Source organism: Brachyistius frenatus, unplaced genomic scaffold (assembly GCF_029030835.1).
Source record: "Brachyistius frenatus isolate BFR_SWC_R1_liver_20210118 unplaced genomic scaffold, ASM2903083v1 Contig_209, whole genome shotgun sequence".
NCBI lineage: Eukaryota > Metazoa > Chordata > Actinopteri > Embiotocidae > Brachyistius > Brachyistius frenatus.
In genome coordinates this window covers 74,945-93,406 of record NW_027210808.1, presented here as the reverse complement: position 1 = coordinate 93,406, position 18,462 = coordinate 74,945, and the positions used below count along the sequence as shown (strand labels likewise).

The 18,462-nt window shown below is 40.4% G+C and overlaps 1 protein-coding gene across 5 annotated transcripts in view; it reads left to right on the top strand.

Annotated features, from left to right (window-relative positions):
• The window catches only part of epb41a (erythrocyte membrane protein band 4.1a), a 76,352-nt gene extending 61,110 nt beyond the window's left edge, over positions 1-15,242 (top strand). For 3 of the 5 annotated variants that reach the window (XM_069719193.1, XM_069719182.1, XM_069719181.1), the window contains 5 exons: positions 2,609-2,737; positions 5,704-5,805; positions 7,290-7,370; positions 7,603-7,722; positions 14,364-15,242. In XM_069719193.1, coding sequence (XP_069575294.1) covers positions 2,609-2,737; positions 5,704-5,805; positions 7,290-7,370; positions 7,603-7,701 — 411 coding nt within the window. In that variant the 3' untranslated portion in view covers positions 7,702-7,722; positions 14,364-15,242. The remainder of the gene's footprint in view (positions 1-2,608; positions 2,738-5,703; positions 5,806-7,289; positions 7,371-7,602; positions 7,723-14,363) is intronic. The other 2 variants (XM_069719184.1, XM_069719186.1) reach the window with 2 other exon arrangements.
• The last annotated feature ends 3,220 nt before the right edge of the window (positions 15,243-18,462 follow it).

Genomic DNA, 18,462 nt, shown 5'->3' with positions numbered 1-18,462 from the left:
TGGCTTCATCAATCTGTCCTGATCCGTTCTGGTGAGATCGGATCACAAGTGGTCAGCTTTAAGCCGTGCGTTCACACCTGGCATTAACATGCGTCTCCATATGTGTCTCAAGTGACCACATGTGATTGATTTCACTTCTTCACTCTATATACAAATAAGCACATAGGCAACATAAAGAATACAGTATATACAAATAAGCACAAGAAAGCAAACAGATACTTAAGAAGAAGAGTTTAAGCAACCGGTATTTAACAAAATGTTACTATGAGCATTTCACGTTTGTAAATGTCTGAAAATCCCAGTTTGTAATTCATAACCTGAACCGTCAGGACCCGATTGGTTCGGGTCAGACTAATGAATGGTTACAGCCTGTTGAGTTCTGTTGCTGTGGATCAAGAACCTGCCTGAAGGGGTGGAGGGTGGCAAGAGAAGACAAACCCAGAGGGGGCTGTGGTGAAACAAGCCTCACATCGCAGCCTGTGTTTCAATTCACTGATCAGCTGCTTTATAACGGCAAGTTTTTGGTACATCTCTCTTGCTGTCAGCACAGTTCAGCTGCACTCAGCAGAATCACAGGAGATTAAATAAAAGAAGAGCAGGTACAGATCTTCAGGTGAAATACTGAATGGAGGAACAAAAAAAACTTGAAACGAACAACCTGCTGTCACGTGACGGTAACATGTGGAAGCACCGGGTCAGATACCAACACAGGAACGTGGAGCGCTGCTTATTTTATTGATATTCAGAGGACGTCAGCTGAGTCGGCGGTCCTCCAGTATGGCAGATTGAGGACAGATTGCATTCACACTGCAAAGAGAATGTGGACACATGCGACTCAGACCACCTCTGAATGTGGTCTGAACAGATCGGATCTCAATGTGTCCTGGCTGAGTTCACACCTGAACTTTATCTGACCACCTGTGATCCGATCAACAGGACGGATCCAATTGGGTCTTGATGCCAGGTGTGTACAGGGTCAATCTCACCTCTAGTCTGGGTGTCTTATCAAACCATGTTTGTAGAGTGGCCCTCAACCAAAGTGGTATTTTAGACCCTGCGCTTTCCTTTGATGCCTGGTCGACCAAAATGGTTCAGTCTTGTTTTGTCCAACTGCGACATTTATCAAAGATGAGGTCATTCCTTTCATCTGCAGACTTCAGGTCATCCATGCTTTTATTTAATCTGGACCTGTTAATGCCACGCACTCTATTCTGGCATCAGCAAACTAAACATCCAAAGACTGCAGCAGATACAAAAGTTACCGCCAGGCTTCCAGGTCATACTGAGATAAGTGACCAGTTGTTTTCAATAACTCGTCAACACTCTAAAATCATGTTGTAGTTTATTAAACCACCTGTGTCTTCCGTTATAGATCTACTTTACTGCAATATGTTGGTCATGGCAATCGCTAGAACATAGTACCTGTACTTTCAATTTTAAATCAGTTAATCAAATTACCATTTCATTTATGCAACAGTATCCATAATAATCCATATTGGCTAAGTGAATTTCATTTAATTTTGAAATCATTCCTGTTAACTGACATGCATTGTTTCACAATAGTTGGATGCTTTCATTCTGCTGGTGGCCATCTAGAACACTGGTCTCATTGTGCATGTTCACACTAAACTCATTGGTTGTGGCTCATCATTCAATGTTTATTTTTCCTTCTGCAAAATCTGTGTAGTGTGATTAAAGACCAGCGTCCTTGTTTCTTGGCCTGAGTAGTAAAGCTTCAAGGTTGTATTTTTATGTTGTCGCACTTTCATCTGAACACCATCAAATCTCCATCGGGAATGAAAATATGTTTTGCTGGGATTCAACTGAAATCTTGAAAGACCCCTCCAGATATGTTTTATGTCATAAAGATATTCTGTGTCTTTTGGTTTTAAAAGATAAATCGCCGAATTGAAGCTCCTATTTAAAATATCTTCTTATCGATCTCTTAATCTATGAAAGATGTTGTTCATGACAAAAGTTTAACTTCTGGAGACGTCACCTAAAAGTCCATTCCCTGTTTATTTGCATGACGCTGCACATCACAAATTACCTGATCACAACGTGCTTCTTAATATTTCGAGTCAAACTACACACATCATTCTACACAGTGAAGTTTTAACATTCAAGAGTGACAATAAAACAGAAAGATTAACGTGGACCATTTTCACCCTGCGATCACCCGTCTCACCTGAACGCTGAAGAGCTGCAGTAAACAATGGAGATGCTCCTTATTTAGCTCATGTCAATGACATTACAGCAGACACGCCACCATGCTGATGGCTTCATATAAACATGCAGTTACATAATGATGAAGACTCAAACTGGTCGTTCATTATAAACACAGCTGAACCGGGACCTCTGTGTACTCCATGTAAGAACTAAAGTCACAGCTGTAACTTCATGTGTAGTCTTTGCTTCCCATGACCACACTTTATTTTAGAAATAACAAACTCCGTTAGAAACAACAACGTTAAGTGCTGGACCTGAAGCCAGCTCACTCTGGGACGGTGGCAGGTTGTGAATATGTTTGAGATGGTTGATGTGTGACCGTTGTTTTGTGTCGATGAAACCCTCAGAGAGTGTGTTGCTGTTTATCTGATCCCTACAGTCTCCTGTGCTAAAGACCCAGACAATCACCATTTCAGACATCACCAACTCCCTAAGAGGAATTGTGACCTACAAGGACATCCCTTTAGTTCACACTGAAACCAAGACCATCACATACGAATCAGCACAGGTGAGGGGAACTTGGGGAATTTCACACTGAAGGACTAGATTACTTAAACGTAGAGTCTCTTTTTTTCTTACATTACATTGTATGCAATGCAGAGTAATTTTAAGGCTGTGCTAGTACACCATCCATCCATCCATTATCTACACCCGCTGAACAGGGTTAATTTTGTTCCATTCACTGGGCGGGGACACAACATGTTTTTATGCATCTGTAAAAGTAAAACTGATACAATAAAAGTTTGTAAAATGTAAATAAAAAAAGAATGTGACAATTTATAACTCGCATAAACCCATATTTAATGGTAAAAAAGACCAAAGACCGTTGTTAGATATGATGGTACAGCGATGCATTAGTGAACATGGCATGGGTAGCTTGAACATCTGAATGAGATATTCAGGTTTTGGAGCAACATATGCTGCCATCCAGACAACGTCTCTTTCAGGGAAGGTCTTGTTTATTTCAGCAGAACAACGTCCAACTACATTCTGCACGTATTCCAACAGCATGTCTCCATAGTAGAAGAGTCCGCTGATAAACTGACCTCCTGCAGTCCAGACCTGTCAATCATTGAAAACATCTGGAGCATCAGGACATGAACAATACAACAAAGGAGACCCTGAACTGTTGAGCAGCTGAAATCCTATATCAGGCAATAATGAGACAACATTTCACTTTCAAAACTCCAGAAACTGGTCTCCTCAGTTCCCAAACATTTACAGAGTGTTGTTAAAAGAAGAGGTGATGCAACACAGTGGTAAACATGATCCTGTCACAACTTTTTAGAGACTATTTTTTTTAGTGTTGCTGCCATCAAATTCAAAATAAGCATATATTTTTATAAAACAATAACATTTCTCTGTTTCAACATTTGATATGTTGTCTTTGGTCTATTTACAATTAAATATGAGTTTACATTATTCACAAATTACCACATTCTGTATTTATTTACATTTTACACAGCTTCATAACTTTTTTGGAAACAGGGTTGTAGTATGATCAAAGATAAATTTAAAAAAAAAACTCAAATTGAGTGTTAAGATTTGGTATCAATGCATGTGCATGAGGTCCCATCATTTTGAAGGTGTCATAATGAATGGGCTTTAGAGGTTTATACAACTGTAACAAAATAATGTGCAATTAATCAAATCACCACAAACTAGCCGCCACACGGGTTACTGTGGAGGCAGAGCGGGTTGTTCACAAATCACATGGTTTAAACTCCAGTTCCTCCCATCCACATCTCAAAGTGTCCTCAGGAAACACTGGTAACCACTAGTTTCTCTCAATACTCAGACCAGAACATGCATGGTAGCTCACTGAATCTGTGGCCAGTAGTGAAGTACTTTGGATAAAGTTCTTTATAAATGCAGCCATTTACCATTTTACCATTTACATGAACCTGCAGCCTTTGGTTGTCCTGAGGGTCTGAGTGTCCAGGGACGTCGGTTCCCTGTAGTAAACCTGGTCAAAAAACTACATGAGTAGCAGTAACATTAACAAAAGAGAAGAACCTAATATGTGTAAAAAAAAAAATTAAAAAAAAATTGAACTTTGAATTTAAATCAATAATGAATATACAGATTTGATCTGCAAAGCAATGTCAACATAAGAGACATTTTGCTAAATATCAAAATCCATCTGTGGTTCAGTATAGCGCTCTGCTTCCAAGTAGGATTGAAATATTGTCTCTTACAATTATACAAATGACACTTAAACACATACAGTTGCCTCAGAAAGTCCTTAGACTGCTTTACTTTTGACACACTTGAGTATGTTCTAGATTTTATTTAAACTGATCTGCACTCCACAACCCATAATGATGTGAAAACATGTTTTTTTTTAAAAACGTTTACTAATTTTTTACGAAGACCAAAGCGGAAATCTCTCTTTAACAAAAGCATTCAGAGCCTTGATTCAGAAGGAGTTGGAGCCCTGTGAGCATCTGTGAGCTTCAGGTCTCCACAGATGTTTTGTAGGGTTGAAGTCTGCTTTGGTTGGACCACTCGAGGACAGTCAGACACACTGACCTCACCTCTGACCCTGCCATGATGCTGCCACCACCATGCTTCCTTGTATGGATAGTACTAGCAGCCCTGGTGTTTGCCAGACATATGCTTGCACCTCTGTTCAAACACTTATACATATCAGACCACAGAATATTTCTCCCCATGATCTTTAAAAACCATTTGATGAACTCCCATCTAACTACTTTACCATAAAGGTCCATTTGATGGAGAGCTGCTGAGGTGGTGGTCCTTCAGGCAGGTTGTTCCCATCTCTGAAGAGGACTTCCTAATCTCTGTTCCTGTTGGGTTCATGGTGACCTTCCTGGCCAAGGTCCCTTCTGCTCATTTACTCAGTTTTACCAGACGGTTGACTCTTTACAGACTCCTGTTGGCTCAAAACTTCTTCCATGTCCCACAGCCCGGGTTCTCCACACTCAGGTTCATTAGAGCACTACAGAGACTTCTTTGGACTTGGTGGCTCGGATTTTGTCCAGATGTAATTGTCAACAATGCTTCCTCGATAGGTTTGATAAATCATTCAGGACCATTCCATGACAGAGAAACGCCCCAGTGTGGATGGTGGGAGCTTCTATACACCTGTGTGCTGGTCTGAACAATGTTTAATTCATCACATACACCACAGGTTGACTCCAAAGAAGTTGTATACATGTGGAGGAAATACACCAAGCAGGATGCCTCTAGTTTCCGTTTATAGTGCCACTGCAAAGGATCTGAACACTTTTGTAAATGAGAGGTTTTAGTGTTTGATTTTTAATACATTTGTAAAAATGTCAAAAACAAATTTGGTCTTCGTAGTTATTTATTGACGGGAGGTTGATGGTAGAAAATGACACTTTAGTCATTTAAAATTACACTTTACAAAGCGACTGTTCAAATAAAAGAAAAGATTGAACTGAATGTGTTTAAAGCTTAAATAACCCTTAAAATGGTCCTCTCCCACAGCCTGTGGACAGCCTGGCAGAGAGGGAGTCAGGAGTGCTGTTGAGTGCCCAGACCATCACCTCTGAGACCATCAGTACCACCACCACCACCCAGATCACTAAGGTAACCTTACTAACCAACTCACAGGCAATAATACACATCAGTAGAGTGATTGAGGACCGTCCTCACTGGTGCGAGTGGTACTGACTCTTCGGGTCCAACCATCATCCATCAGTGAGGTCATCGTTGGTTTGTGAATGTTATGAAGCAATCAGACTGATCTGACCTGACGATACTACGTCCCGTCCACCAATAGCTGTAACCTGACTACACCACAGGCCTCTCAATCAAACAGACACGCCCCAAAAACAGGTCTTTTTTTAATCTTATTTTCTAATCAATGAGGGATAATTTTCAGATGGACCTCCAGGACACAGTGATTTTAGTGAATGATATACAGAAAACCTGTGAAGAAAGTTTATTGACTTTGTATTTGATGAGAGAACTTGAATGGGAGTCTATGGAGCCGGAGGCTTTTTGGATCCAACCTTTAGTGGCACTCGGTGGTATTGCAGTTTAAGACACTTCTGCATCGGCCTCTTTTTCAGACCCGGAAGCTACGAACACTTTTATAAACAGTATGTCTGTGCACTATTTAGGCACCTGCTGGACAGTGATGGAAAATGTTGGCGTGGGTGTGGCCTAAAGACACTTTGATACCATTCCAGATTATAAAAGGTAAATAAATGCAGGGGTAAACAGCAGGGCTGACACATTATACTCCTACATTATGCAAAGCATTATGGGAACTGTAGTTCCATGACTTGGAGCATTTCTGTCCATGCCCATGGTGTCAGATTTTACAAACCTTTGTTCTCAGTGAATGACCTCTGAATATAATTTCTGTAACAGGTTACAACAGGCCACAATATGAAGGCTTTATTGTATGTGCCGTGCTCATCAGCGGCTCCACTGAGTGGAAGATCACCTGATCCTCTTCTCGTGTTCACACACATGCACAGAGCTGGGCGTGGTTTCAGTTAATTTAATGAACAAAACTGACATTCATCGTTCAGGAAGTCCCTCTCTGCTCTTCTTCTGTGGTGTCTTACATTGCCACCCACACTGCTTCAACATCAAGCGACAGTAATGTGCCTCTATAGATAAAACAAATATCATCCAATATGAATGTTACGATCACTGTTTTGGTTATGAGAGCAGTCTTCTCCGTGCTGTCATCACTCAGCAGTCACAGTGTTGGTGTTGTTACAACATACATGACAAGCATGACACACGTGATGTATCTCAACATGACCTGCTGCCAGTTTCATGATCTATTTTCAGTTGCTCTCCAATGTTTTAAAGACACCGCTTTACATAAACAGTATTGAATGTCTCGCATACATACATGTTCCATCACATCATGCACCTTGTTTCCATCCCGGAGGAGCACACCTGTGTTACAAGGTGATCTCAGGTCAGACCGCTCGCTGCTCATGTGGACTCTGTTGTCATCTGAAGGTTTCTCAGGCGGATAATGAAGATGGATTCTGGTTTTTACGTTTCTTACAGCTCATATTTCAGCTTGTGTGGTGTCTCTGTTGTAGACGGTGAAAGGAGGGATCTCTGAGACCCGCATTGAAAAGAGAATCGTCATCACTGGAGACACTGAAATTGATCATGACAAGGTGAGCAATTTAAATGAACGAAGAAGAGAAGTATGTTTTCACTGCTTCGTCGTTCCCACTGAATGATGTGATTATGTTTTCCTCAGAGCTGTGAGCTCCTGGTTCAACTGTCTTAGCTGCTTGAAATGCAGATCAGTCACGCTGGAAGGATTTGTAGACATAAATCTATTCCACATGTCATTTTAATAAGGTTCAAATGAACTAGCAGGGATTGTTGTCCTTCACTCTTCAGGCTCTCGCTCAGGCCATCAAAGAGGCCAAAGAGCAGCACCCTGATATGTCCGTTACCAAAGTGGTTGTGCACCAGGAAACAGAGATCACCCCAGAGTGAGACGGACTGATCCCTCAGAAGGTGAGTGTAACCCTGAACACACACCGCTCACTCTCACCAAACACTGCTTGCTAGCATTAGCATCCTAACTACTTCCAGCTTAATTGCTTCATTGCCCTTTTTTACAGTCTCGTAACGAGTGTCGTTCTCTTCAACTCTATAAATTTCACCTGTGTCCACCTGCTGCTCTGCTGTTCTGTGAGCCGCAGCCCAAACACAGCAGAGCAGACAGAAACAGACTGGAGCGACTTTCAGAGACAGAAAACTGCATGAGCAGCTCTCATACTGAGCTGAACTGAAACAGGTGTAAAAGGAATGAGACAAGTACTTGGCTGGAACCAGTATCCGGTACGGATAAGGTACTTTGGACGAGTACGATTATCGTCCGAGTAAACGTGTCAATATCCATGTTGATAAAGGCTTCTAACAGACACTAGCTGTGTGCACACATCTACACAGCAAGCCCCCCCCCCCCCCCGCTTACAGAGACTGTAGCTCTGCTACTTCCTCGTTAAGATACCTTCATTCAACTGACCGCTTTCACTGAGAATATAGTAAAAGGCTGACTGCATATTTGAGTGTGGACTGTTTGCATAAATCACAGAGCTTCCCACCGTCAGTTTATTTAATAAAGTAATAAAACCAGGCTAACGATCAACCCCACCCACACACACACACACACACGCACATTATTTGCTGAACAAAGTTCAGTAGGGCCCGAGCACCGAAGGTGCAAAAGCCCTATTGTTATCAAAGGAATTATTATTCTCCTTCCTTATTTTTCTCTGCAAAGAACTGCATTTTTGGAGGCTTTATCATCTTCAAAAACTCATGAAAGTTGGTACACGTGTCTCACGGCAAAAAATGTGCCCTACACAGATGCCCTGGCGGCTACATTTACGTACATGCACAAAATTCGGTGGACACGTGTGTCACACCTAGACGTTCAAAAAAAGTTACATTGCACCATTACGTCAACTCAACAGGAAGTCCACCATTTTTGCCGATTCACACATTATACTTTGTCGAACTCCTCTTACAGATTTTGTTGGACAGTTTTAATTATTAGTATTATTACATTTGTTATATGACAAGCCTGACCATTTTTCTCAGTGTAGCTCAGCAATAACAATAAATATAGCCACTTTTATAAATAAAACTCATTCTGTCAATAGTTTTCTTATAAATAATACATTTAGCAATTTCTGGTCAACCCATATTAATCTCAGGCTTAAATGAAAAACTTCCCATTACTTCCAACCCACTTTTTATCTAAGCACCGCCCACTTCCAGATAAAGCCCCACCCCAACTGAGTACAGGTAGGACACAGATAGTTTAGTTGGTTCAACAGATAGAGGTAATGGTGTGCTCATCCCTACTAAGTAAATAAATAATAGTTACAGGACATAACTGCAGTTCTATAAGTACATTCATGTTTTATACTCCTGGGTGGAAAATAGCAACTGCAGTAGGGTGTGTGTGAAAACACTGACAGGCTGCAGCAGTTTAACTCAGGACAGGTGGCTAACGAGAGCAGATGGAAGGAGCTCAGAGGGAAAACATGTACACAAATAAATGCCATTATTTCTCCTCACTGTTCGGTCGCTCAGCATCGTCTCAGTTCTTGACACAAGAGTTATCAAGGTCATCCATAATGAATAATGACATGAAATAAAAAGTGGAAATAGGTTTAAAATTTAGATGAGCTGATACTATTTACATTTGAAGATGATTATGGGATAGTTATGACTCAAGCACAAATTATACCACCAGTTTGAATGTTAATGATACTGTGGCTCCAGGCCTGTATTAAAGAAGTGTATTACATTCACATAAGGAAAAAAAAAGTGATTTACGAGATCCAGATGTTGTATTTATGAGAAAAGATAAGCTGCTGCCACTACTACTGCGAAATTAGAAAGATTATAGAACAAGTAGCTCCGCCCCAGAGATCTGATTGGTCAACTGAACATTTGGACAGCCCACCCTGCTCATCACTAGAAATATCACTCAACCGTTTCCATGGCAACATTCTAACTATCTGCGCTGCAGGCTGTGAGGTCAGAGTTTCCCCTGGTTGAAGAGAGACCAGAGGTGTGACTTTATAAATGGTTACATACCTCTCTGCTGAAACTTCCTGAGTGGCCTCTTCAGAGGCTCTTTCTGATAGCTCTGCTCGCGGTAGCGTAGACTCTGCTCCCTCTGACACAAGAAATCTGATCTGAGCCAGTAGAGATGGAGATGCTTCTGCAGAAATCTGAATGGGAATCACATTTCAAATGTGGTTTGGATCTGGATTGCAAAATGCACATTTAACATGTTTTTTTTTGGGGCTTTTCAGACTTTCAAAAATAAATCTGGATACAGTGTGGACATGACAAAAATCCAATCAGTTGTCAGTCTGAACATAGTAAATCCAATACAGGCAGATTGCCGTTTCAAACTCATTAAAAACTACATTGCCCATTTGCACAGTTTCATTTTCTTCATAAATCTGCCCTAGAATGACTCAGAGAGCGAAGGAGACATGGGGGTGATCATTATAACAAGCACCATGCCCATTAAAAGCTGTATGCACTGCAGAAGAGTAGACGGGATGTATGGAAATATTTTGCTCAGCTATGAAACGAGGTCGTTGAGCAGTGTGAGGTAAGTTAAATGCTGATGCCCATGTGGCTTTCATTGCGCCCCTGTTTATGTGCTGCTGAAGGGTCCTTGCTAGAAGCCTGCTGCTGTTTAGTCGGCTGGCAGGCTGGTATGTAAACACAGCAGCTCTACCTCCCAGTCTGCCTGGAGGGAGAGGGGTCTGAAGCCCTCAGTGCTGCCTGACAGACAGACCTGAAAGGCATGAGGAGCATCGCCAACACAAAGCTGCCGAAGTAGTAAAATCAGTCGTAACAGTGGTCTTGTAACACAATCTGAGGCTGTAGTTTGTCCGTTAGCAAACTTGTCAGCAGGCCTGTTCTACTGTAGAGAAAGAACAAGGTGGTGGAATTTAGTACAGCTTTATACCAGCAGGCCACCTACACTGAGAGAACGTCTCTCCTCCTCTGTTGAATCTGGAAGCGCTGTTGTAAAGTCTTCTGAAACCTGCTGCACCACCAGCTCGTCTACTTCGATCCTCAGAGAGAAACTTGTAGAGCAGCAGGGGACTCCGTCCTGTCTGTCAGGCAGCACTGAGGGCTCCAACGCTCCACACAGCTGGAATATTCAATCGACTTCACTGTGTTTACATCAGTGGAGTCTGAGTCTCATTCCTCAAACCCAAACGCCATATCTTTTATAAGAGTCCCATTTCTTTATGTTCCTCCTGTCCAGCACAGACGGGCTCATTACAATGTTTTACATGCAGGAACATTCACTCTAACCTGGAAACTCCAAAGTACAAGCCTGTTTCCATCACATCTGGGGCGCTGAGTAAATGAAAAGAAAAACACAATGGCTTGGTTTGTAAACCATGTGAACACATATTGAATTAAAAATGGACCAAAGACAACATATTGAATGTTGAAACTGAGAAATATTATTGTTTTATGAAAAAGTAATGCTTATTTTGAATTAATAATTAATGATTTGATTTTGCCAGCAACAGGTTTCAAAAACATTGTGACAGGCTCAACTAAAGACTGATAAAGTTGTGTAATGCAAAAAAAAACACCTCGCAAAACCAGTATTTTTGTTTCTCTATCAATCGATAATTTCCTATCTAATATCAATTATTTATGAGCTGGTTTCCCCAGAGGTTTATACAACTTTGTTCTGCCTCTACACCAGCAGCAGCATTATATTTTGGGGTTTCATATTTTTCTATTGAACGTAATATGTCAGGAAGCCTTGACGGAGTTTCTTCATATTTGGCACAAACGTTGCCTCAAAGATGAACTGATGAGGTTTTGATGGTCAAGGGTCACTGTGACCTCACAACATGTGGTCAGATCCTGAGTGTGTCGCACTCATCTTGAGTGTCCACCTACAAACTTTCCTGATTGTATAGATCTGGTCTGCTGTCGGGTTCAATATTTGTGGGAAATGTTTAAGAAGTTGATGCTTATTTGCAGCAACATCCATATTTGAAGCATCGTCTGCTGTCATGGCAACAACTCTGTGTTCCATCAGAATCCGATTAATTGTCGGAGCGTGAGAACACAGACAGGAGCTGGGTCTCAAACGGCGTACTAACACTCACACCAGTATGGAACTATACATCACTGGCCAAAAGTTTTGAGAATGACATAAATGTAAATTTTCACAAAGTCTGCTGCCTCAGTTTTTATGATGCCAATTTGCATATACTTCAGAATGTTATGACGAGTGATCAGATGAATTGTAATTAATTGCAAAGTCCCTCTTTGCCATGAAAATGAACTTAATCCCCCAAAAAACATTTCCACTGCATTTCAGCCCTGCCACAAAAGGACCAGCTGACATCATGTCAATGATTCTCTCATTAACACAGGTGAGAGTGTTGACGAGGACAAGGCTGGAGATCACTGTCATACTGATTGAGTTAGAATAACAGACTGGAAGCTTTAAAAGGAGGGTGGTGCTTGAAATCATTGTTCTTCCTCTGTCAACCATGGTTACCTGCAAGGAAACACGTGCAGTCATCATTGCTTTGCACAAAAAGGGCTTCACAGGCAAGGATATCGCTGCCAGTAAGATTGCACCTAAATCAACCATTTATCGGATCATCAAGAACTTCAAGGAGAGAGAGGTTCAGTTGTTGTGAAGAAGACTTTAGGGCGCCCAAGAAAATCCAGCAAGCGCCAGGACCGTCTCCTAAAGTTGATCGAGCTGCGGGATCAGGGCACCACCAGTGCAGCTTGCTCAGGAATGGCAGCAGGCAGGTGTGACTGCATCTGCACGCACAGTGAGGCGAAGACTTTTGGAGGATGGCCTGGTGTCAAGAAGGGCAGCAAAGAAGCCACTTCTCTCCAGGAAAAACATCAGGGACAGACTGATATTCTGCAAAAGGTACAGGGATCGGACTGCTGAGGACCAGGGTAAAGTCATTTTCTCTGATGAATCCCCTTTCCGATTGTTTGGGGCATCTGGAAAAAAGCTTGTCTGGAGAAGAAAAGGTGAGCGCTACCATCGGTCCTGTGTCATGCCAACAGTAAAGCATCCTGAGACCATTCATGTGTGGGGTTGCTTCTCAGCCAAGGGAGTGAGCTCACTCACAATTTTTGCCTAAGAACACAGCCATAAATAAAGGACGGTATCGAAACATCCTCCGAGAGCAACTTCTCCCAACTGTCCAAGAACGGTTTGTTGATGAACAATGCCTTTCCCAGCATGATGGAGCACCTTGCCAGAAGGCAAAAGTGATAACCAAGTGGCTCGGGGAACAAAACATTGAAATTTTGGGTCCATGGCCAGGAAACTCCCCAGACCTTAATCCCATTGAGAACTTGTGGTCAATCCCCAAGAGGCGGGTGGACAAACAAAAACCCACAAATTCTGACAAACTCCAAGCATTGATTATGCAAGAATGGGCTGCCATCAGTCAGGATGTGGCCCAGAAGTTAATTGACAGCATGCCAGGGTGAATTGCAGAGGTCTTGAAAAAGAAGGGTCAACACTGCAAATATTGACTCTTTGCATAAACTTAATGTAATTGTCAATAAAAGCCTTTGACACTTGTGTGAAATGTTTGTAATTATACTTCAGTATACCATAGTAACATCGGACAGAGATAAAAACACTGAAGCAGCAAACTTTGTGAAAACCAATACTTGTGTCATTCTCAAAACTACTATACTAGAGTGTATTATACTAGAGTGTACTATATGGACGTGTACTATACTAGAGTGTACTATACTAGAGTGCACTATATGGAGGTGTACTATACTAGAGTGTATTATATTAGAGTGTACTATATGGACGTGTACTATACTAGAGTGTACTATATTAGAGTGCACTATATGGAGGTGTACTATACTAGAGTGTATTATATTAGAGTGTACTATATGGACGTGTACTATACTAGAGTGCACTATATGGAGGTGTACTATACTAGAGTGTATTATACTAGAGTGTACTATATGGACGTGTACTATACTAGAGTGTACTATATGGAGGTGTACTATATGGAGGTGTACTATGTGGAAGTGTACTATATGGAACTGTACTCTATGGAGATTTACTATATAGAAGTGTACTATATGGGAGTGTACTATATCGTAGTGTACTATATGGAGGTGTACTATATGGAAGTGTACCATATAGAGGTGTACTAAATAGAAGTATACTATACAGAGGTGTACTATACTAGAGTGTACTATATGGAAGTACTATATGGAGGTGTACTATAGGGAATTTTACTATATGGTAGTGTACTATATGGAGGTGTATTATATGATAGTGTACTATATGGAAATGTACTATACAGAGGTGTACTATATGGAAGTGTACTATATGTCTTCACAACATATATCATGTGGATCCAGACAGACATGGGTGTTATCTGCAAAGTGACTGGTTGGCAGAGGTATACAATTCTAGTAATTCTTCTTTTTATTTCCTCTTATTTTCACTCTGGTGTTCCCCTCTCTGTTCAAGTATCTGATGTTGTTTGTGTTGCAGTCTGAAACATGAAGGTTTGGCTGTTAAGACTCACTAAATATATATCTTTCTCTTCGTCCATCCGTCCATGTTTCAGCCCTTCCAGCTGCCCCCTCTTCCTCCTTCTTTTAGTCTCCATCACACCATCTTACCTCAGCACCCCCGGCCATCAACCCCCGCCTGCCCTGCCTTCGACATGACCCTCCGGCCACATCAGAGGGAACCAGCTTCAACGTTCAACAATGAACTTTAACCTCCATGAGTGTGAGGTTTGAACTGAAGGAAACTGAGTCACCAGAAAATTCCCAAGAACCCTCCTGGAATTTCCCACAATCCCCCTCTTGTTCCATTTACTGCCAAAAGAGTGATGCTGGAGTTATACATTAAAAAAAAAAAAATCTTTTTTTAAAGAGAGAAAAAGAAAATAAAGTACAGCATTTGTGGATTTATTCTTCTCCAGTTTGTGTGGAGATTTTAAGGAAAAAAAAAATCAAGGGCATTTGGTCTTTTAATCTTGAGATTACTGGTACTTTATTTTTCTACAGTTTTTCTTACCATCAGAATTGGCTTTCAGTAACTTGGATGTCAAGTGTTTTTTAACTGTGTTTCAAACAACAATCACAAAGGGATTGTGGGTGATTTTTCTTGGGATTGTGCACGTTGGAACTCAAGGACCCTCTCTAATTTTAGCACGAGTTTGGTGTCATTTCTTGTACAGTAAATATTTTATTTTCCCTCTCAATGTGAACAAATATTTTTTCAATTTATTTATAAACGTGTTGATTTTATCAGCGGGGGAGGGGACGTTTACGCCGTCCAACTGATTTGAAGTTCTGCTTTAATTATTTGTTGAGTTTGATTGTTTTAGCTGTTGTTGTTGTTGTTGTTGTTGTAGTGCTTGTGTCACTAGGACGCAGCTTTATCAGGACCACAGACAGCAGTGTACTGAAATAATCCTTTCTTTATTTATTGCCACCGTCCACACACACACACACACACACACACACACACACACACACACACACACACACACACACACACACACACACACACACACACACACACACACACACACACACACACACACACACACACACACACACACACACACACACACACACACACACACACACACACACACACACACACACACACACACACACACACACACACACACACGTGTTTTGCGTTTTAGATATCCTCAGCACTGTATGTGACTTCATGATTTTGTACTGAGAGTATTCCAGTCATTTAATCCAGTTTTAGTTCTTTCTACTGAGCATGACATCAGCATCCACAGCGTTCCTGCATCGGTTTGTACTTTTCTACCTGAGGGCAGTGTGTACTCATCCAGACAGATGGCGGTTAAATGAGCTCGGGAGGGCAGCTGCATCATTAAACTGTAAATGTTTTGAATTTCATTGTCTCACTCAATCAGAGTAGTTTACATTCATGTTTGTGATTTCATTCTAATCTGATCAGGGTTTACTTCGATTGATACCACTGTCACGACAACACATGGATGAGGTTATATCTCCTTAATTTACTTCATGAAACTAGTTCTAAAATGAAGATGTCTGAAGATGTGAGCCACGTGAAACATGGTTATTATTTTCATCGCTTTATTCATCATTTATATCGGATGAAATGATGACATACTGTCTGACTTTGAGCTCTGTAAAGAAGCCAACAGTCTGGAAGAGGATACATGAAGATAAATCCACCGGTTCTTATCCCAGAGTGTCACATACTTCTGTTTTATTAAAGCCCGCTGGGGTCTAAAGATGCACACAACCTTTCCTTTGACATCCCACTGATACACGTTAGGTGCCTTAACTTTAGGCAACAAAACCTGTTGGTCAGGTTCAGGAACAGATTGTGGTTTGGGTACATCTCATAAGTCATATGTGTGAAGTAAAAGCCACTATTATGAAAATACGACCCAAATGGTAAAAAACAACAGCGTTATCAGTTGGTTCTGACATATGTCATTTACAGGATTTTGGTCTGGATTTTTTGCACATTAAACTGTAAAAATTATCGATGGTCAGTTTAGATCAAACAGAAAAAGAAAACAGACCAAATAAACATGCCTGCTCTCAAATCAAATACGATAATTATGGACCATCATTTATTATGAATAAATGTGTGGAATATAACAAAATATACTGTTGAATGTGGAAGCGTGTGACATACAGACTTAAAATATGTATTTTGTGTTTCTCAGCTAATCAGAAGTGAAACTATCGGAGCATTTTACTGACCACTAAACAGCATATTACAGTAAATTAAAATGTAAAGTACCACCAAACATGATTGTTTTAGTATTTTGAGCTTGATTTGTTTTAAATTGAGTGCTTTGCCGGAAGTGTGTGTATCAGCTGAAGCCTCGCTGCTTCTCACTGTTTTCCTCATTCATGTCTTCTACTTTCTCCATGTTCTTTACTTCACGTTTGCATTTTGATGTTTTCTTTCTCTTCTGTCTCTTCTCTTCTGCCCAATATCTCAATTTTAAAATCTGTTAAAACATCCAACTCTGTTAGTGTTATTATCAACTTATTCTTATGGAGAATTCGGTTATGAGCTGCAGAGTTACTGTGATGTTAACTTAAATTATTCATCAGAAAAAAGGCTGATAAACTGAACAGTTCAAATATTTTGTAAAAATACCTCAGAACTTGATTATTTTGTTGATTTAAGTGTTCATTGTATTACCTGTATTCCTGTAACATTGGGTTGATAATCCACATACTATAATTATCAGTATGAAAGCTGCATACTGCTGGAATCTCTGTCAGATTTAATATTCAGTGAAGTGAAAGAAGGAACAAGGAGAGAAGAGACAGGAAGATTAGTGATGGAGAAATTCATAACACAAAGTGAAGCAGGTGAAACTGCAACAACATCTGAAGAAAAACATGAAGACAGATTCAGAGGCAGGAGAAATATGATGGTAGCAAAGTAGGAAATTAGTAAATTCATATTTCCTAAAAACATCATCTAAATTTAAACATAAGACGAGAACCTGCTGACTGATTTTTTTCTTACGATAGAAACTAACATTAAACTATAAAAATGCAATGTTTTTATGCTGTTTAATGGTGTTTTTTCTGTGATAATGTTTGTACACAGCTGGATTAGCTGAGAAACACAAAGTGACATTTGATTGTTAGTGTATAAACACAAACAACTATTTTGTTGAGATTTGATTTTGTCCAGATTTTTCTTTTATCCGTATTATATTGTTAGTTTAATAGTTTAGTTCAGTCATGACAATACAACTCATTCAAAGTTCATGTAGCTGGTTTACCATGGTAGTTTTTAAACTGGAAACTGGAGTGCTGACATACGTGGACGCAGGTCTTTACATTACATTTATAATATTATAACAATATGTACGTCTAGGAGGCCAAAGTTAACCTCTTTAGTACACACTGCCCATTCACACCACACACATCACAGTCCATACTTCACATAGATTTTATGTTGTGTTACTTTTGAAACATGATGCTTTCCTTTTTACTAAATCTTCTGTAAAGTCCTCCCAGCTGACTGTAGTTCTTTCACCGTGTTGTCATCTTTTTTCTCATTTGGAAGTACTTCCTTCATTGTGAACCTTCACGTCAGCATCACAGGAAGACATGTAAAGAGCACCATGCACAAAATAAACAGTAATGTAGACATTGTATTTTATCTTCTTCTGTGTCGGTCTCATTCTTTGGAAACATTTAAGTATATTTTACTCAGAGAGTGACGAACAAGACAAAATGTCCCACGCATGAATACAGTGTGTTTCAACAGAGCCAGCCTGAGTCAGGGATCTCATTCAATAGTTTTCAAATAATTAGTAATTGAAAGGAAAGCTTGTTGGTTCGAATACCTTTTCATGTCATTTAAACATCTAAATCCATTATTTTTAATCTCAGAATCTACTTATTTAAAAAGCAGGAAAGCTTTTCGATGTCACCGACAGGCTGTAGAATCCCCTCCATCCCACAATATGAAAATGGAGGACGGAACAAACATACAGGTGGTTTTGCTCTTCTGAAGAGCTTCTCAGCAGAGGTTGACCTCAGGATGTGAGCAGGTCATGTTCTTCCTCTGAGGAGCACCAATGAGCTCATTAATATTAAAATAGTCATCTTCTGCTAGTTTGAAGTTGGTGGAACACCAGCAGGAAGTTCAGTGTACCACAG